Source organism: Myotis nattereri, assembly GCF_964212035.1.
Source record: "Myotis nattereri genome assembly, chromosome: 1".
NCBI classification, from domain to species: Eukaryota; Metazoa; Chordata; class Mammalia; order Chiroptera; family Vespertilionidae; genus Myotis; species Myotis nattereri.
The window spans coordinates 102,490,031-102,511,084 of record NC_138075.1 but is presented as its reverse complement, the minus strand read 5'-3'; the positions used below and the strand labels follow the sequence as shown (position 1 = coordinate 102,511,084).

The window sequence follows — 21,054 nt, the reverse complement described above, 5'->3', positions numbered from 1 at the left end:
CTTCTGTCATTTTTTCTCTGTTTTTTTTTTCTTTTTCTTTTCTGTAAGTGTGTATGTGTATTTTGTATGTTTAATAGCCTTTCTATCCAGGCTTGAATTTTCAATACTGAGCTACTCTTACTCTATACCTTTCCTCCACAAAATGCATAGATTTTCAAAAACTTTAAATGATCAAGATTAACAGAAGTAAGCTATATAATCAGGACAAGAACATCAAAGTGTAATAAAATCAAAATGTTAGAGCAATTCATCCTGTTAGATTCATAGAACTAGAAAGAACATTGAAAGATCAAGATGAACTGCCATTCACTGCAGCAGGAGAAATGCCTAAATCATCTTTTCATGCAAAGCTGTCCCATGTCCTGGTGATTGCAAAGACACCCAAGTTCATATATTTATGCTATCACCAGAATATTAATAGCCAAAATAATGGATAGTGTGGTTTTCTGTATTATACAATAAATTTAATGTATTAACCAGGTAAATATAACAAGAAATGTGTGTTCCATAGTGGCTTGCTGCCCTCCTGTATATGCTTGTCTTATAAACCACATTTAAGGAGAAAACCCAAACCCACATACACATTAACATTTTCCAATATTAACATTTTCTAACATGAGATTATGTAACAGTACATTCCTGGGTTTTGGTGGTTGACATCCAAGATTGTTCATTCAGTCCTTGTTCAGTTCACTTCATCTGCATGATTTGACCTTGCTGCACAAGTGTGGTACATTTTGGAAAGGGTTTCTCATGCTCTAAGAAGTCCTATTTCATGGTTTTGATAGACTAGACATGAAGTACAGCTCTCCAATAACACTGTGGCTGTGAAGTGTAGCCCTTTTGCACTAACTGAAAATGTTCATACTATGCACATCACTTACTAGTTTACTGTTTCACACTGGCCCTATCTATGCATGCTTTGGGAGGTCACATTGTCATTGAAAATGCGATTCTATCCTTCTCAGTTTTAACACTTCATATAGTGAATGTTTTCCAAAAATGTATATTAGCATTTGGAAAGAGTTCCTTGGAAACTAAAAGTGTGAAGAAAATCATCCTTATTTATTCAAGAAATCTTTCCATTAAAATTTCTCTTCCCATTGTTAAAATTAGGGAGGAGCAATGGAGCCAAGCTCAAAGGAGAAAGAAGATATTTTGTATTAAATACTTAAGTAAAGTTAAAGAGAAGATCAAAACAAGATATGTTCTCAGCCTGTTATGTGTTGTTCCCTAAAACAGCAGATAATACCATACTTCCCTTATTGCACATAGGGATGGTTTTGAGACATTTTTAACTTCAGTGGGCAAGTCGCCCTAGGTGTGTTTCTCTCCGTTTCAATGCTGCCATCTGGTGGACTGCCTAATCTCAGTGAGGAGCACTGCCCCACCATCCTCAGAGAAAACAGGCGGCTTTGTGTTTCATTTTACATGGAGGCCTGGAACTAACAGAAGCATGAGCATCTTATCTTTAGGATTCGTTTTACCAAAATAATTCTAAGCATCAATGATTTTATTTTTTCATGCTTAAAACTCAAGCTACTTTCAAAAGGAGGGTGGAGTGGAAAAAAAAGATTTAAGAAAACACTATAGTCAAGTATAGCACCTTGTAGAACACATAAGAGAAATAATTCCTGAAAATCCACTCATACTTTAATTTTAGGTCCCAAAGACAGCATTTGGAACATTCAAAATATAAGAAACTTTCCTGGCTTCTGTGGTTCAGTTGGTTAAAGTGTCATCCCGTACACCAAAAAGGTTGCAGGTTCAATTCCCAGTCAGGGCACTTGCCCAGGTTGTAGGCTCAATCCCTAGTAGGGGCAGCTCGGGGCATGTAGGGGAAGCAACTGATAGATGTTTTTCTCTCCCTCTCTTTCTAAAAATAATAAAAAATAAAAAGCATAATCTCAGGAGAGGATTAAAGAAAATAAAAAATAAAAAAAACCTGGTAATTACTTAAATATGCCTTGGTTTTACACGACCTTGCATTGAGGTTTTTAAGTGGATGAACACTTTATATGCAAATTTTTAAATTCACTGAAAAAGCAGACACTGCACTTAAAATTAATTGACCTGATATAAAGCACAGAAGAAAAAAAAAATCTTAAGATCTGCTTCAGAGATCTGACACTAAAGACCGGAAGCATTAGCTGCTGTGATGAGAATACAAATAGCCTCCAGGATGAGGCATTCACCTGCCACATTTCTAGACTTGAGGTTCCTGGATCAATTTCTAAGATTCTTTTAATTAGTGAATTTCAATTTATATAGTCCATCCTCAAGAACATAGCAACTTTTATATTAAATATTGAAGAAATAAAGAGAATGCTACATACAGATATAACATACATGCTTTGGAAAGTAACCTTCCCAGAAATGTCATGTAAAACCAACTTGACAGACAGCCCATCATTTTTTTATAAAGCTGGATTTAAAAAGTTACTAAACGTTATTTTGAAAATGTTTTGACATCTCTGTGCATCTTTTGAGTTTCCTGGTAATTTTAGATTTTGTGGCTTTCCCAGAATTTTCAAACAGATGTTAAGTTGTATAAATTGTGCTTTCCATGAACAAATTAAGGGCCTTTCTGATCTAAATGATTATATTTGTCTTTCTCTGCTTGTCTCTATTTTTCCTTTACACCCGCTGAAGAGTTTCCAACATATGGTTTTAACTGTGAATTTGGCTGGGGTTCTCATAAGACATTCTGTCACTGGGAGCATGACAATCATGTGCAACTCAAATGGAGTGTGCTGACCAGCAAAACGGGACCGATCCAGGATCACACAGGTACTGGAGAGTTCACTGTGGCCTCATTTCTTTGAAGTAAGGGTTACTGTGGAGAGTTTTGGGGTCTGTTAATCTAGGAGCACAGAAAATACTGCAGAGCATTCACTTATGCTTTTATTTCCTGGAATTAACAAGATCTCTTTCCCTAATAGAGATACAATTTCCCTAACATTAACATTTCAGCACTAGTAGCAGAAAATGCTGGTTAAATTTGGCAACTGATTGACCTCCTGAAAAACAACAAACTGGGCAAAGTCATGTGAATTAGTACCTTTTTAATACTTGATGGAAAATTTCAACATATTTAAAAGTATAAAAGAAATAGTGACACAAACTCTAAATGTACACAGCCCAACTTCAAAAATTATCAAATCATAGGAATCTTACTTTGTCTCTATTATCCCTGACTCTGGACTATTTTAAACCAAGTCCAGACATAGATATGCCCTCTTGTGTATTTACACAGCTGAACAAACAATAAGTGAGCTTAATGCTTGCTCTTTCTGGACCCTTGAAATGGAAGTGGATCAAAGTGGGATGGGGTTCTTATTCTTTCGGGGAAGATTTTAAATCTGAGCAGGTAGAAACCACATCAAACCCCTGGTCACAAGCTACCCCACCTCCTGTCTTACTTTCCCTCTAACATTAATTGGTTGGAGGAGGAAGGGAACTGACAGCCACCCCCCTGAGCTTTTCTATCTACCACCACCTTGTTTCCTTCGTAGTAATTTCATCACCCATCTTGAGGTATGGTATAAAGAGCCAACAGTGTCCTACAAAAAACACACAAACACACACTCACAAGGAACACCCAATGCACAAACATGTACCATACGCCAATGCTTATAGGCCTGCTTACTCAGTAGTGGATTCCCAAAGATTCTCCAGAAGGGCATTTGCTATTGCTGAGAAACCTCATTAAGCAAAGTTTCCCCCAAGCTGGTGCTTGGGCAAGTAGGTCAGTGGGCTGATGGATGGGCAGAGGGTACTTCATGCCTTTCCCATTTTGTTGTTCACTCTCACCCCCCACCCCCCGTGAATGTAATGATTAAGTAGGTTGAATAGTCCTCCTTCCACCACAGCTAGCTCTTTGCCTAATGAGAATGACAAGGAAATTGGATAAAATTGGACTCCTTCAATACTGAAATACTTTCAATTGAATCTGAAGACAAGCAGTTTTAGAAAACTTAAACTACTTTGACTGTACATATAAATGGCATCAAATTAACCAAATGCAATTAGCTGGAATGAAGGCAGTAATGGTGGGAAAATTGATGCAAAGTAGAGCAAAATGGCTCAGTAGGATCTGACATTCAAAGGTTAAAAACAATGTTAGCTAGAGACAAAAGCTAAAAGGCTTGCACAAGTAAAGCACTAATTGAGAAAATGAAGACAGAGTTCCTGACTTAGAACTGTGATAAAACCCCTGAATCGAAAAATATCAGTATTTTATGTGTTGAGCATCAGAACAGGAGGGCTTGTCTTAGATTAACAGCTAAGAAGTGTGGTTTCTTGAGAAGAATCTGTGCTTTTTGTTCTCTCAGACACCCTGATTTACTTGGCTGTGGTGCCATGCCTGTCCTGACTAGCCTGTGCAGCACTAGAAACAATCATTTGCAGAGAGTGATGGGTGAGCCTTACACCTGAAAGGCAGGAGCTGGCTCATGTGAGAAAATGTAGATGAAGGAGCCCTGACAGCACACATGCACACAGACTGACCGACACAGGATGGGGGACTTTGCAAATCAGACATGGAGATTGTTTCTGAATCAACACTGTCTAGTTGCAATCTCCTTTTACTGCTCGCTTTTGAATTTAGTTAAACGATCTGACCTCTAAGAATGAAGCTATACACCTCCTCATAGAGGATTCCTGAAGCCCAGTATCTTTACCTGGTTCATTGAACACATGGTATTTGTATAGACCTGTTGTTACATGGCAAATGCTGCATTGAGCATTTGAGATACACATCTAAGGGAGGGTGGCCCTGCCCTTGAAGAGCTCACAGTCTAGCTAGGGGTAGAAGCAATCACAGCGCAGAATGAGGAATGAGGATGCCTTATGCCAAAGGAGATCATGATGGCGAAAGATAAGATAGGAGGGGTCAGAGAAAGCAGGCCTGTCCCACAGACAGTGTAAGCTTGGCTTGAATAAGGAATGATATGTACAGAGAGATGGAGGGGTGGGGTCTGTTTCAGTGGATTGCCAGTGGTGTGCTTCGGACAGATTCCCATGTGAAGTGGTTAGATATGGGGCTGGGCTAAAGACAGTGAGGAGCCAGGGAGGCATTTTAAACCGAAAAGTGACATGAGCAAAATTTTCAAAGTCCACAATGGCAGCCAGGACAAGGCCAGGGCAGATTGCTCAGCCTTCCTCCTTCTACCCCTGACAGGTTTTCTCCTTCTATCTTCTGCCTATTCCAGAAATTGCCCAGATCAACTCCATAAAATCAATAAATGTCTTTCCTCTCTGCAGATTTCCAACTTCAGGTTTTTTTCAGAAGCCTGGGGGAGAAAGGGGGTGAGGCAAGATGGGTGTGTTGTCTACCTTTTTGCTGTTCATCTTGGTGGACTGATCCACTATTCATCTCAGTGAAATGGCATTGTCTCCCAGACAGGCACTGCCACTTGGTAATTTAGTCGGATAAGAGAAACCCCAGGAGTGACTTAGTCAGCTGGTCACGGGGGACGCTCACAAGCACTGAGAGCATAAACATAATCCTGGAGCTGTGGTTTTTATCTGCTCCCTCCTTTTGTTATTCCACCCATGGGTTTCATTAACATGCTCCTTCCAGTGCAATCTCAGATAAGCCCCCAAGTGAAGGAGGAAAGCTGCCCTTACTCACTTCCCCGGACACTGTTGGCACAGGCAAGCAGTACAAGAATCAGTGCACATGTGTACAGTGAAAATTACCTCACAAATGCACAAGCCTCTGGGACAGCAAACAAAATACGCTGCTGCCCACTGAGGCCTGAGCATCAGATTCACACATACATCAGGTGAGGCGTAAAGGAGACAATTTCTATTTGCAGAGCAAACAAACAGTGAAACATGACTTGTGTGTTTAGACCAGATGGTGGCAAAAGGAAATGTTCCCACTGAGGGTAATTAAAAGCAAAGCCTAGAGTAAGTCCTCGGCAGCTCCTCAAGTGTCTATGTTGCCAAGATGTCACATTCTAATAAAGCCTCGAAAATGCAACCTTTCCTCTCCTTGAACCAGAAGTCTGCATCACACAGGAGCCTGGATCACAGTTGAGACTCAAGCTCTTGGGGTTATTTCAGGAATTTATAAGCCATTAAAATAAACTAGGGAAAAATAATCTGAATTTGGGGGGGGAAATCACTATATTATTTGGGGAAAATGCAGTTTTCTTATTATCAAGCAGTTATACCAAAGTATATGCAAATTGTCCCTTCAACCCAGAGTTCAACTGGGAGTTCTACCAGGAGGCAGGGCCGACCAGCCAACCGCCCGTGGCCCCTCCCCTTGGCCAGCTCTGCCCCAGCTGGCAGAGGCAGCAGGCAGCAGGCAGCTGGGGAAGGGGGAGCTCCAGCTCCTGGCTCACAGCTCACAGCCGGCAGCTGCTAGGGACCCCACCCATGCACGAATTTTGTTCACTTGGCCTCTAGTGATAAATAAAAATACATCTAAATTATTCCATTTAATGTTTGTGTTTACACAGGTGCTGCTGAAGCAATCTTAAAGTTGCACAACAATAGATCTTCCCTGTGCTTTCAGTCTGCTTGCAATGGTGCAGAGGCGCCCTGAGTCACAGCCTGTGCCCCTATGCCAATGCGTCCCTAATTAGCAGCGTCTAAATGCTGCTTTGCAGCCTTCCCCCAATCATATGTCCATTTATAGAAGCTCAGAGCTGAACCTTGGGTCCCCAACAACTGCACTCCATTCCCTTTCCACTGCAAAACAGGTTTGGGTTTTTGGTGCTCAGCTCAGGAGAGAAGGGTATGAGTGATGAAAGTTGAAAAAAAGAGACAAAGGAATTATAAATTTGGACACTCTCTCTAACACAGTTTTCTGTCATAGCAGGAGATGGCAACTTCATCTACTCCCAAGCTGACGAAAATCAGAAAGGCAAAGTGGCACGTCTGGTGAGCCCTGTGATTTATTCCCAGAACTCGGCCCACTGTATGACCTTCTGGTATCACATGTCTGGTTCCCATGTGGGCACACTAAGGGTCAAGCTGCGCTACCAGAAACCAGAAGAGTATGACCAGCTGGTCTGGAGGGCCATTGGACACCAAGGAGACCACTGGCAAGAAGGGCGTGTCCTGCTCCACAAGTCTCTGAAACTTTACCAGGTAAATTTCCCTCGGTGGGGAGGGCAGCTGCTTCAGGGACATGGGGTTAATATTTTGAAGGTTATCAAATGAGATGTGGGAATCATTCCAAAAATTGTTTCAGGGGTTCCCTGAACTTGAGATATTGCTGCAATAATGATAATCTCAGTAGCATATTTCAGACTCCTACATTACAGGAATAGAACTAATTATCTGATAAAGGAGCAAAAATGTTACTTTATAATGGGCTGTAACAATGAACATTCTTTTTATTTCCTGCCTTTTTCAGTTTTAAGTTTTGTATTATAAAAAGAGTGTGAGGAGTTTAATGCCATCACCCGGCAGTTAATATGAATTGATGAGCAAAGCATGTGCTTATGGGAAATCTCATGAATTTTATTTATGCTATAGCTTAAGCTGAACAAGCATTTGTAAACACTGCTGTTTAAGACTGAATATTTAAATACTGTGGAAATGATCTCGTTTTGTTAGGTGATTTTTGAGGGTGAAATTGGCAAAGGAAACCTTGGTGGGATTGCAGTGGATGACATTAGTATTAATAACCACATTTCACAAGAGGATTGTGCAAGTAAGTACAAGTTCTATAGAAACCAAGGTTAGGATTCTTGGCATGAGATGGTCTTTGTCTTATTCATCTAGACCTGGAATTTCACTGTGGGCTATGAGAATATCGTGTGAAATGAATAATGTGGTGCAACAGGGCAAAAATCAGAATAGTTTTCCTTTAGTTACCCTATTACCTCTCCTTCATTTTTAGAATGTCTGGTTGGTACCTATAAAGCTATATATGTAATGATGTGGATTCCAAAGATCATTATAAAGAAAAAAATTCTCAATTTACAGGCTATATATGTGCCATGCTAAAACACTTTGGTGAAAAGTAGAAAACTCAGACACCTGGATAATTCTAAATATTTGGATGTATAAACAAAACAGCAGGTCTTTGAAAATTTTGATCACAGTGAATTTAAGATTACATTGTTAATGAATCATAGAAGCCATATTCTTTGTTTTATTACAGATAAGTAGATATTTCTGACTCTTAAAATATTTTAAATGATTCAAAAGAATATATTATATTTAGAAACTTTGCCTAGTATTTCAGAGTTTATGTTTTTTTTATGGAGATATATATATATATATATATATATATATATATATATATATATGATAAAAATCTGACAGAAAACTAATTCATATCCCCTGGTTCTTAATATAGAATTATACATAGCATCACTAATGGCAATGTAATAGCACAGTAATTAGTATTAAGCTCCATTTGCTACACTTAAACTTTTATTATATATTATTACATAATATGATGTTAATTGTAACAGAATGGAATGACCCTATTGAGTGAACTTAAGACAAAGGAGGCCTTTTGGGATTTTGGTCACTTCAGCAATTTACAAAGTTTTCATTATGTAATATATTGAATATACATAATGCCTAAAGTGTCAGTGATTTGACAGGATCGGTTGAAAACATTAGGGGAAATTTTTTTAAAAAGCAGTGAATAAAAATCCAAAAGAAACCCAGTTGAACCATGAATGTGTGTGTAAGTGCATGTGTGTGAGTGTGTATGTTTGTGTAAAGTTTATGTACTTTGTGTGATTGTATTTTGTTGGCAATTCAAATATCTCTTTTAATTTTGTTTGACTTGTCAGGACCATCAGACCTGGATACAAAGAACCCAGAAAATAAAATTGATGAAACAGGTAAATGTGTCTTCTTGACCAATTTTTAAAATAGTTTTCTATGGATTTCATTATATTTATAGAGAAACTTTCTATCCCAATCCAATCTAAGCTGCCCCAAACTCTTGAGGAGCCTCTGTGACAGTCTGGTTTGTGTAAGTGGTTGAGCTGTGGGGAAGGATATCAGCCATGGCCTTCCCTCTCTGAGCTGGAAGAGGACTTAGAGAACCAGTCTCATTTGATAACAATGGAAATAGAAAACTAGTGAGGACTGTGATATACCCAAAACCTACAGTGATCTTCATACTGTAGTTTGAAACCAACCCAAATACTTGGGACTGGTTGATATCCAGATATGATCTTTAAAGCGCTGGAGCCCAGTGTCTGCAGCAATCTGTTGAGTTTGGTCCATATGTTCCCATCCTTATCTACTGGAACCCTAGTTTTGTGATGATGAGGATAAGGATTTATTGAGGAGCTAGAATGCCCTAAGCACTTTACTTATTGCATAGATTATCTCTTTACTCCTCACAGCTACCCTCTTCCTCTGAGGTATATTTATTCCATTTTTTCAGATGAGGAGACTGAAATTCAGGGCAGTGACTTGCCTTAAGTAGCATTGCTATTTAGGTGGTAGCCTCTGACTTGAAATTGATTAACTTGAAAATGTGTTTTCTTTGAACACTGGTTGGTGATCCAATTTAAGACATTTGATCAGAGTTAGGTCTTTCCTGGTGTTATTTTATTTCTATAAGCTTCTATACTTCAGCCAGCAGTTGTGAGTCATTGAACACTTGTCCCAGCCCTGCCCATCTGCATCAGCATCTGTTGCTATTAGCAATGTAGTCCTACCACAGCCAGACTTTAACTTGACAAAGATACATGGCTCATTTAGCTTAGCTACATCTCCTGTTCTGAGATGTAAACATTTCTAAAGGTTGTTTCAAACCAATGTTTTGCCATGGGATGTTGTCCCCTGTTTAGGGACTTGCATGTCACATGTTTAGTTTTCTTTGATTGGGATCTTGTTGACCCAAACACCACTAAGTAAACACCCTGCATGTTGCACATTAACATTTTAGTCTCATTTCTAGTTCCAGGTAATTAAGCTCAAAGTTCCCATGTTCATAATCTCTCATGTTTTGCTCTAGAGAAAACATTTCTCCAGACACTGAACTTCAGGGCAGTATGACTTTCTCTAGGGAAACCCCCAGGGCTGCAAAGATGCTGATTATTAAACGGTTTCTGTTTAGCACAGCACAGACACAGTCTCTAGATAAGAGCCATGGCCCGTTTCTTTTTTAAAAATAAATATTTATTGTTCCGATTATTACAGTTGTTCCTCTTTTTTCCCCTCATATCTCCCCTCCACCCGGTTCCCACCACACCTTCTGTCCTTACCCCTCCCCACCCCCGCCACTGTCCTCCTCCATAGGTGTATGATTTTTGTCCAGTCTCTTCCCGCACTCCCCACACCCCTTTCCCCCTGAGAATTGTCAGTCCACTCCCTTTCTATGCCCCTGATTCTATTATATTTACCAGTTTATTCTGTTCATCAGATTATTTATTCACTTGATTTTTAGATTCACTTGTTGATATGTATTTGTTGTTCATAATTTTTATCTTTACCTTTTTCTTCTTCTTCCACTTTTTAAAAAATACCTTTCAGCATTTCATATAATACTGGTTTGGTGGTGATGAACTCCTTTAGCTTTTTCCTATCTGTGAAGCTCTTTATCTGACCTTCAATTCTGAATGATAGCTTTGCTGGGTAAAGTAATCTTGGTTGTAGGTTCTTGGCATTCATCACTTTGAATATTTCTTGCCACTCCCTTCTGGCCTGCATATTTTCTGTTGAGAAATCAGCTGACAATCGTATGGGTATTCCCTTGTAGGTAACTAACTGTTTTTCTCTTGCTGCTTTTAAGATTCTCTCTTTGTCTTTTGCTCTTGGCATTTTAATTATGATGTATCTTGGTGTGGTCCTCTTTGGATTCCTTTTGTTTGGGGTTCTCTGTGCTTCCTGGACTTGTAAGTCTATTTCTTTGACCAGTAGGGGAAGTTTTCTGTCATTATTTCTTCAAATAGGTTTTCAATATCTTTCTCTCTCTCTTCTTCTGGCACCCCTATAACTCGGATGTTGGTATGCTTGAAGTTGTCCCAGAGGCTCCTTACACTATCTTCATATTTTGTTTTCTTTTTGCTTTTCTGGTTGGGTGTTTTTTGCTTCTTCATATTTCAAATCTTTGCTTGATTCTTGCGATCCTCTAGTCTGCTGTTGGATCTCTGTATATTATTCTTTATTTCAGTCAGTGTATGCTTAATTTCTGATTGGCCCTTTTTCATACCCTCGAGGGTCTCACTAAATTTATTGGCAGTTTCTAGAAAATTCTTGAAAAACCTTATAACCGTGGTTTTGAACACTATATCCAGTAGTTTGCTTTCCTCCATTTCTGTCATTTGTGACCTGTTTCTTTGTCTCCGCATTTTGGCTGCTTCCCTGTGTTGATAGAGTGGCTTTGTGTGCTAGGTGTCCTATAGGGCCCAGTGGCTCAGCCTCCTCAATTACCTGAGGTGGACACTCTTGGTGCTCTCCTTTGTGGGCTGTGTGCACAGTATTGTTGTAGTTAAGCCTTGATTGTTGGTATCACTGGAAGGAATTGACCTCCAGGTCAATTGGCTGTGAGAATCAGCTCTGTCTACGGTGGAAGAACTTCTGTGCTGAAGACACCCTTATGAGGCAAGACTTGCTTCAGTGGGGCTTTGGTGCTCACTGAGTCTGCCCCCTGAGTGTGTCCCTTATGGATCTGAGGAGTTGTAATCTGTATGGTCCCACTCTGACCACTGGGTACACTGGCTCTTGGATCTCTAAGGAGGTGCTAATTTAGCCTCTGCCTGAGGCTACCCAGCAGGAGTTATGGAGAGATCTGCAGATTCCTCTTCTTTGTTTGGGGTTTAGAGGTTCCCAGAAGAGGCCCAGCTCTGCACTTTACTTCTGCACCTCCTCTGAGTCTCACTGTGCTTTTCTCTTTCCTTCTAGTTGTAGAATTTCCACTCAGCCAGCCTTCTATGGTTCTGGATGATGTCCATTTTGTCTTTTAGTTGTAATTTTGAAGTGGTTGTGCGAGGCAGCAATTTCAGGTGTTTACCTATGCCGCCATCTTGGTTTCTCCGCCCATGGCCCATTTTTAATTTCAACAACAAGCATTCCTTGTTCTGAATGATCTCTTTTTCTTAAGAGAAGTCACTGTAGACTTGGTAGAAAGTTGCCTGAAGTGAAGATCTTCATGTGGGAGAACAAACACTTGTGTAAACCGTTCCAGGCACTGGACACAGCACTCCATGAAAGGGCAGATTGGGAGGTTTCCTGATTTCTGGGTGGGCATCAGATGAATACACAGGGAAAGGTTAAGTCTTCTGCCAGATAAATGTGTGACTCAGCATTTTGCAAAGCTTAATGGCTAATCTGGCCAAGGACTAAAATGACAGATTACAATTTAGCACAGATGGTGGGTTGCATGAAATCTGAATTAGATTGTAACATAAACCCACTGTTTACCCAGAATTGGTTGTTTCCATGTGCTAAGCTAGCTGACCAAGTCCCAGCTCCCTTGCCATCCACACCTCCATTCCCAACAATGAGTCAAACACAAACCTGGCTGTTTCCCAGCATTGAGGGAGCCAAACCCCACTTCAGGAAGCTCCCACGGGCTCTGGGGAAAGCACAGGAAAAATAAGCATGTGATTTTTCTCCTTTTTCTGTCCTTTTCTCTATTTTTCTGCCTACTTCCATCTGATACATTGGCAGGTCTCATAGATTTTTGTTTTCTTCCCTAGGGAGCACCCCAGGATACGAGGGCCTGGGAGAAGGTGATGAGAACATCTCCAAGAAGCCAGGCAATGTGCTGAAGACCTTGGATCCCATCCTCATCACCATCATAGCCATGAGCGCCCTGGGTGTCCTCCTGGGTGCTGTCTGTGGGGTCGTGCTGTACTGTGCTTGTTGGCATAATGGGATGTCAGAAAGAAACTTATCTGCCCTGGAGAACTATAACTTCGAGCTTGTGGATGGTGTGAAGTTGAAAAAAGACAAACTGAACACACAGAGTACTTATTCAGAGGCATGAAGGCAGACAGATGAAAAGACATTTGGAGAATTGAGGTGAAGGATATAACTTGAGTGTATTGATCTTTCACTGTACAGGCTGGGAAATGCGTCGATGACGCTGAGCCAGGCTTTTCTCAGGAGTTTCAATGAGTATGGCCGACAGACATGAACAAGTTAGCTGTATTAACAATCGGAATCATGTACAGTCAGCTTTTTTCTGTTGGTTTAATATGAATAATCAAATGCTGGTGTTGAGACCAAGTATGATTGACTTAATGATTCATTTTGATTCCCCTTCCCCCTCTCTCCCCTTCTTTTTATGGATACTTTTCTGAAACTGTGCAAAATCCAAGATACTGGTGCCAAGTATATTCCCTGGGGCCCTTTTGATGGACATGCTACCTGTAGCCCATGCCCACAGTATATTAGAATATCTGTATTTCGGTGGACTCCTGAAGCTGTACCTGTGTATAATCGCCCACATTGTGCATAGGCAAAGAAGGATTAGGGTTTTACTTTAAAGTACTGTAGCTTCAGTACCAGTATAGTATGTGAACTCTGTTTATGAAGCAATATCGTCAAATTTCCTTGATGTTTCCAGTGTTGTACTAAACCTCGTGCTTGTGAACTCCATACAGAAAACTGCCATCACCAGACACTGCTGGCAACTTGGTGTGCTGCTGACAGCCACAAGGGAAATCCACGGCACTGGCTAGTCCATGTCCTCTCAAGTGCCTTTTTGTTTGTACTGGTTCACATTGTGTTCTATTACGACCTGCTCTGTTCTTTGATGGTGAAAGCCCAACTTGAATCAAACCCTGGTGACCCACTGACTAAAAAGAAAGTATATTTTAGTGTAAGATGTCAGCCCTTTTCCCCACTCCTCCCCCATTTCCACCTCCCATCCCCTCCCCCGAAAAGCAAGGGCTGGGAAGATTTGGCAACGTGGCTTAATTCTTCTGTTTTTTCTGCAGTTCAATTTTGTGTCTCTTGATCCTTTTGTATAAAGCTGCAATATTCTCTCCTATCGTTCTTTCATATGGAATGTATTTTCAAATGTAAACTCTTTCTCTCCTATCTCTCTGTCTTTTCTCTCTTAAATTTAAGCATTTGCCATTGTCCAGAAAAGAAACTTGCAGCTTTAACCTGCTGGTAATGGCAAAGAATTTTACTAGAATTTATGCTTAAAAAATAAGTAAGTAAATAAGTAAGTAAATAAATAAATAAGGGAAATTCCTAACTCTGTCCTCCAAAGTCTAACTTTGGTTTTCTTGTTAACTGGTTAAAGTGACAGTATCTTTTTTCCTTAAGCCATTTGTCTATTCCAATCAAAATAATCTTTGATAGAAATGTTTGCATTTAATAGAAATAATGATAAATTGAGAGAAAAAATGATATTAATTGGTTTTCAAGTGAGACCCAAAAGAAGGACTGGATACAATTCTTCAAATATCCAAAACCATGAGGTTTTTACATCCAAATATGCAAAACTGATCCATGAAAACCTTCCTTTTTAGGTATTGGATAAGACAAGGAAAGTGAAGAAAGAATAGTTAATTTAAGAAAGCGGCTAGAAATCCTGGTACCTGGTGGTGAAGTATTTTCAGATAAGAAGGGGGATAAAAATGAATAAAGTCAAAACAAATGTTTTTAAAAATCCCGTCAGCAGTAACCCAGAGAAAACAGAGACTTGAATGAATGCTTTAAAAACTTTCAATTGCTCACAAAGAAAAAGCCTGCCTTGGGACTGGTAAGACCTAAGCTTCTAACAGCTCAAAGAAGCAAATATCTTATCAAGCAGCATATGAATTAATCCAAAGAAGCTTTGGTTGTTTTCACTCTATTTGTGGTCATGGCTCATTGTACATAGAACTTTGAGACCTTCCTCCCTTTCTGCATTGCTACAGGGCTCACTCAGAAATACTTGTGGGATTCACATTTGTATCATGGAGGAGACAGTCCATTCATCTTGGCTTAATTGGATTGAAAATGCATTTTGTTTCCAGGAAGTATTGATCACTATGAAAGAAGAATAGATTTTTGTCCCCAGAGGCATTCATTCAGTTGTTTTAATCATACCAGGACAAAAGCACTAAGACTTAATTTTTTTTAAGGCAATGAATTTAAAGTTGTCCTCAGCCAAGGAAAAATGATACTGAGACTTTAAATTTTAAAGTATCTTGCACTGATAAATATATTTAAAAAATATATGTTTATAGAATTATTAATTTGTAAAGTCAGTGTTACAAAATGTTCAGTTTATATTGCTTTAGGTTGTTTTGTAATTTTTAAAGGTGTAAAATAACATATTTTTTCTTTATTGAAATCTATAAAGCCTCCTGTAGTAAAATGTTTTCATTTTACTGGTATATTACTGCTTCGTGTTTTGTACCATCATAAAATTTTGTGCAAGTTTTTTTTACAGAAATTTTTATTTTCTATGACAGTATGACACTTGTAAAAATTGTTGTTTCAAAATGAACAGCGAAGCCTTAACTTTAACTGACATTTGTATTCTCAGACACTGAGTAGTAGAAAAACTGCAGAGAACTGAAATGTAACTTAAATTCCAAACTATGACTACTACATTCCAAAGAAACAGTTGAATTAAAAATTTTCATAAAATATCTCAAACCTGATGGCTTTTATTATATTAGCTTTGCTATTGTTAAAGAAATTGGTATTATTCCAGCAACAAATAACTTTCAAAGTGTTTTTTTTTTAAGTTCTCTTTTAAAAATAATATCCTAATAAGGAAAAAAGATTAAGAAGATATTTTCTGAAGGTAGAATATCAATCCAACTTGGACACTTATCAAGATAATGAATAGTGAATTCAGCTTTATAAGTGGAAAATTTTCAACCCCAAATCTTGTGTCAAATGTCTATATTCCATTTGGCAAAGTACTTTTAAGTTTTTTTATAATGAAATTCACAATTATTGGCAAGTGTTGATCTTGTAGAAAACAGCTAATAAATATGATGGTCTTTATGCATGCACCACGCTAAATTTAGATGCTTTAGGGCAAAGTTGAGCATGGCATTACTACTGGCTATTTGGTAATTCTTTGGAAAAATTCTATTCCATCTGGGAACAAAATAATAGTAGTAATACTAATAATGGCAGCGAAAAAATAAAATTATTGCTGAATAGGACCCTGTAGAAAACTTGTTACAATATTGGCCTACCTTAATCCTCATTATTCAGGGACAAATAATTATTTATTTATCTTCCTCTGGTTTAGGAAAACTTACTTCTGAGAGCATAGGAACTCCATGAGGGATGGGCTGCTCTGCACAGCTCTTGCTAGTGAATCCACATTTCTGCTTTTTTCTGGATGTTTATACCTTTTACCCCTAACAACAATAGGGCATTTTCTCTATTGAATGGAATTTTAGATCTCTCTGCTTAGAGAAGAGTCAGAGATGGAACTTAAGTTGTATTTATACTTATAGATGTTTCTCCAGAAAACATAATGACTTGCAAGGAATCTATCAGAATTAATCCAGACATACTTTTTGAAACATGCTTATGGCCATCTATACTAATAAAAGGGTAATATGCTAATTAGACCAGAGATCTTCTGGATGTCCTTCCAGACAAAGCCACAGTGGTCGGGGCCGAGGCAGAGGCAGTTAGGGGAGATCAGGCCGGCAGGGGAGAGCCGTTAGAGGCAATCAGACCACCATGGGAAGGCAGTTAGGGGGTGATCAGGCTGGCAGGGGAGCAGTTAGGGACATCAGGCCAGAAGGCAGAGTGGTTAGGGGCAATCAGGCAGACAAGCAGGAAGGCAGGCAAGTGGTTAGGAGCCAGCAGTCCCAGATTGTGAGAGGGATGTCTGACTGCCGGTTTAGGCCCAATCCCTGTGGGTCCCGGATTGGAGAGGGTGCAGGCCCGGCTGAGGGACACTGCCCCCCTTGTGCATGAATTTCATGCACCGGGCCTCTAGTGGATTATTACATCTGTTTCATTGTTTGAGAAGACCTAAAATATAGAAGCTTTTCAACTCTTTCTTATCCCAAATTAATGGCTAAGCTAGGCTTTTCTTAGTGGGTTTAATGAGCTAAATCAATGTATAGTACTTCCCAAAATCAGGAATTAAATGTCATGAGAATTGAAGCATTTAACTTAAAACATGAAAATCATTTATTGTTCCATCTCCTATTTCCCTGCTAACTTATTAATTGCCACTTGTGCTGAATTGAACTATATTTTTTTGCAAATCAAATGGATTTTGTAACACTCCATAATGTTTCCACTTCCAAATGGTAATTATAGCTGATGTGTTGAATTAAAAAGCAGCTTTGCCAAGAATTAGCTCTATCTTCCTAAACTATGTCCACCAAAGGATCTTAAACAGCTTTCGCCTTGGAGGTTGAAAACATGAGTGAAGAGAGCCTCAAATTGAGTAGAACTGAACACCAAGAAGCATGTGAGACCAGGAGGATAACTGACTTTTACTTTTAATATTACAAATAAACATTGTAAAGTGATACAGACTAGAACACCATGTTATCCCATGCATGTCAATTGTTTGTCAGCAATGAAGATCCTATGAACTGATCCCATCATTTCAGAGAAAAACCTACTTCATGGGACTCTCCTATGGCAATTTCTTTAATTTGAGAACAGCTCTTTGGGGTAACTGTTGTAATTATCCCACTTTATCAATGAGCACTCCAAAGTTTAGAGAGGTTTAGTGAAGAGTTCAGGATGTATCTGGTCTCATGCCCCTCCAACCCTCCTATCATTCCACAGTCCTGCATTATCTTGTGAGATGCTTACATAGGGCCTTGCTAATCAAGAACCAGCAGCAACAGCACCTGGATGCCTGTTAGAAATGTAGAGTCTTGGGCCAAACTGCAAATCTGCTGAGTAATTTTAGCAATATCCCCAGGTGACCCGTATTCCCAACCATTCAGGTTTGAGAAGCACCTACATAGTCTGCAATTACACTGAACCAGTTGTGCAAGAGTTTGCCTTGCTTCCAATCATGGTTAAGGGACATTCAGAGGCTGGAAAACATCCCTGCAGGTCTCATAAAGTAATTTTCAGAAGCGTCTGAACACAGTGCAGCCTGGAAAACAGAGTAAAATTAGTAAATTGGAAATCTCACTCAGAAGCACTTTGTGGCCATTCTTTGAGATCACTTGGGAGGAGCCTAAATGTGGGCTTTTCTGAGAAGAGACAGAGCTGAAGAAATATTTTCTCTGGATCAAAATTTTGAAAAGCTACAAAAGCGCAGTAAATACTCTGTTACACATCATAGGGCAGTCAGGGGAAGGAGGGGAGGGCCAATTTGTGAACAGGTTAAAATCCTGATGGTAAAACTACACAAACCCTATTTAATCCTTCTTTTATGACCTCTAATCTTGTTCCTGAGAGTCCTTTTTACAAGTGAGTAACTGTCAGATTATGGAGCTTTATTGTCCAAGAGGACTCCTGAGGGGATTTTTCTGTACAGAAAGATTGTCTCCACATCTGAATGGCATGGTACCTATTATGATGTAAGAGTTCAATAAATGTCTAACATTCATAGTCAATACCTAATTTTATCACTGACCTGTTAATGGAATTAGAAAGTCACTTACTCTGGCTGCATTAATGGGCATGCTGCCCGGGAAGGTGCAACTGAGTCTCGCCCATGTAAAGCTTGAATGGGATGACTTGTCAGGTCATGGTCCCTTGTGATGCTCCTTTCAATGACTTGGACATCTTCCCCTCTCCATCATTTTGACAGAAGCTAATTCCACACTCTTCTTCAAATGGCCAACCTAGAATCTCATTATCTTGCAGAAATGTGGTGCTGGCCATGTCGATGCAACCCTGTTGGGAAGCCGTTTCTTGTTTATTGGAGCTATCATTTCTCTAAGTTTGTTCAGCTTCTGAAAGTTTTCAATAATGGTTAAATTGCTCCTTGACTTTGAATATATGATCTAAAACAGAGTCAATTATCTTAGTAAGATCTCTTGCAATTCTTCTACTCTTATTCAAGCCTTCCATCTAAAAGGACATTATATTTTGGAGTCTTAAAATAATTTTCTTGGCTCAATGCTTAATTTTATATGTACTTCAGTCACCTAAATTCCTATTAGTTGTAAGAGTAAATAGTCTTCCTGTCATCCTTTCAATTTAGTTTCATCTGTTTATTATTAAGTTTGAGTGGTTGCAGAGGTCCTGGGAGTGGCTCCAGTTAGGTCTTTTCCTTGTTCCATAAGCAAACAGAGTTATGACATCAGATATGTGTGCTTCAACCAGTCAGACAGCACATTATTGAATCTACTCTACATAAACTTCTTAACTCCTTAATGGATTTTTTGAAGGAGTTAAGAAACTGTGTACCATACTTTACTAGATGCTTCAATGAACTCTTAAAACACCTTGTGATTTGAGGTTAAAAATAACTGAAGTTCAGAGAGGCTGAGAAATGAAACTAATATCACACAACAAGGTATTAAGTGGCATTGCCAAGATTCAAACACATATCTGTCTAATATATCCTAAATGCCACTCTGCACTGCCTCTTCAGTGTGAAAGAAAGTCTCCTTGTTAACAAATGTCTACTGTTATAAGAATGCTTTGAAATGCATGGTACTATGGTCTCTCTTTACACTTAGGCCAGATATTAGTCAGTGTAGGCTAGTCCTTGCTGTGGTAAGAAACAAACTCCCAACTATTTGTGGCTTAACACATATGTTCAATTTACCCAAGCTTGACTGCAAGTTCAGTGGCTCTACAGGATAGCTCTATTCCAAGCAGTGAGTGAAGGATCAGGCTGTTTGCTTCTTGCTGCAATACCAACCACAATGTTTGGCTTCTAGTCTCTGAGCAAAAGATTAGTTTCTTGATGCTGCAACCTAGGATTTACACATGGCCCTACCAAATTGTAAGGGCTCTGAGAAAAGTGGGGGAGCACATGCATATTCAATAAGCAGTGGGTATCTCTGCCACAACATTCAAGGGTGAAGCCACACTCCTGCTGCTAAAGGCAGATGAGATTATTTACTGTATCTGCCACATAGGGATGTGACATGTCTCTTAGGCTGGAAATCAATCATAACTTAGGGAGAGAAATAAGTTAGGGGGAGCAGTCAGTTGAATGAAATAAATGAGATGATATGGCTTCTGCCAAAAATGAGACTCTTGCAGGTTGGATTGCTAGGAGGCATCCCCCATGTAGAGACAGGTCAGGAGAGAAGTGAGGAACCTGGGCTAAGCAGCTATGGAAATATATCAGCCCTTTGCATCCAGAGAACAAAGATTTTAGGAGGCAGTATGTGAAAGGAGGCAGACTCTGTGAGTCCTGGGAATAAACCTTTATATTTCTCATATGTTCTCTGTATTTCTATTTGAATTTCCCTTAATATTTAGTCATTTAGAATGCAGCCATTTTAGAAGGGTTTAGTAATTTTTAAATTCCTCAAGCATCTCAGCTATCCAAATGGGAGACAGCAGAAGGGTCTGTGTTCATATGTGGCTAAGAGAAAAGGAAAGAAGGCAAACATTACCCATAGTCTTATCCATATCCACAGTTCCCATCTCCACTCCTTATTTTATTTTTTCCATAGAGTTTATCAATTTTTAGTATAGCATCTATTTAACTTATTGATTTTGTTATCCATCTACTCTAATAGAATGCAAATTTTATGAGGACAGTGATTTTTTGTCTGTAGGTTCACTGCAGTATCTGCAGCAGATAGGATAGTTCCTGGCACATGGTAGGTCCTAAATAAATATTTGTGGGTTAAAGGAGCCATGGTGAGCACCCAGAATAGGGGAACCTCAGTGGAAGTGGGAAATGAGGAGACAGAGTTAGGGGTGGGTTTAGCCTATCAGGAGATTCTTCTTCTGGAGCAAGAATTTAGAGAGTTAGCATATCAGAATTTTTTCTGAAAAGAAATTTATTTCACATTCTGCTTGTTATGTAATTTCTCTTTTTCTTATCTTTACTCAATAGCAACATCCTCGCCATATAGGATTTATTAAGTGAGAATCCCTGACCATCTCACAGCAACTGTGAGAAAATGAATTTTATAGATACCTAGTTCAAAATGGCATTTAAAATTAACTCTGTGGGATCAACCGAAGGACTTGTATGCATGCATATAAGCATAACCAATGGACATAAGACACTGGGGGGGT

The 21,054-nt window shown here is 39.2% G+C and overlaps 1 protein-coding gene across 3 annotated transcripts in view; it reads left to right on the top strand.

Moving 5' to 3' along the window:
* NRP1 (neuropilin 1) overlaps window positions 1-13,174 on the top strand; it is a 173,750-nt gene extending 160,576 nt beyond the window's left edge. For all 3 annotated transcript variants that reach the window (XM_081109670.1, XM_081109669.1, XM_081109668.1), the window contains 5 exons: window positions 2,653-2,790; window positions 6,836-7,107; window positions 7,579-7,675; window positions 8,775-8,825; window positions 12,642-13,174. In XM_081109670.1, the coding sequence (XP_080965796.1) occupies window positions 2,653-2,790; window positions 6,836-7,107; window positions 7,579-7,675; window positions 8,775-8,825; window positions 12,642-12,931 (848 nt within the window). In that variant the 3' untranslated portion in view covers window positions 12,932-13,174. The remainder of the gene's footprint in view (window positions 1-2,652; window positions 2,791-6,835; window positions 7,108-7,578; window positions 7,676-8,774; window positions 8,826-12,641) is intronic.
* Window positions 13,175-21,054: the final 7,880 nt, after the last annotated feature.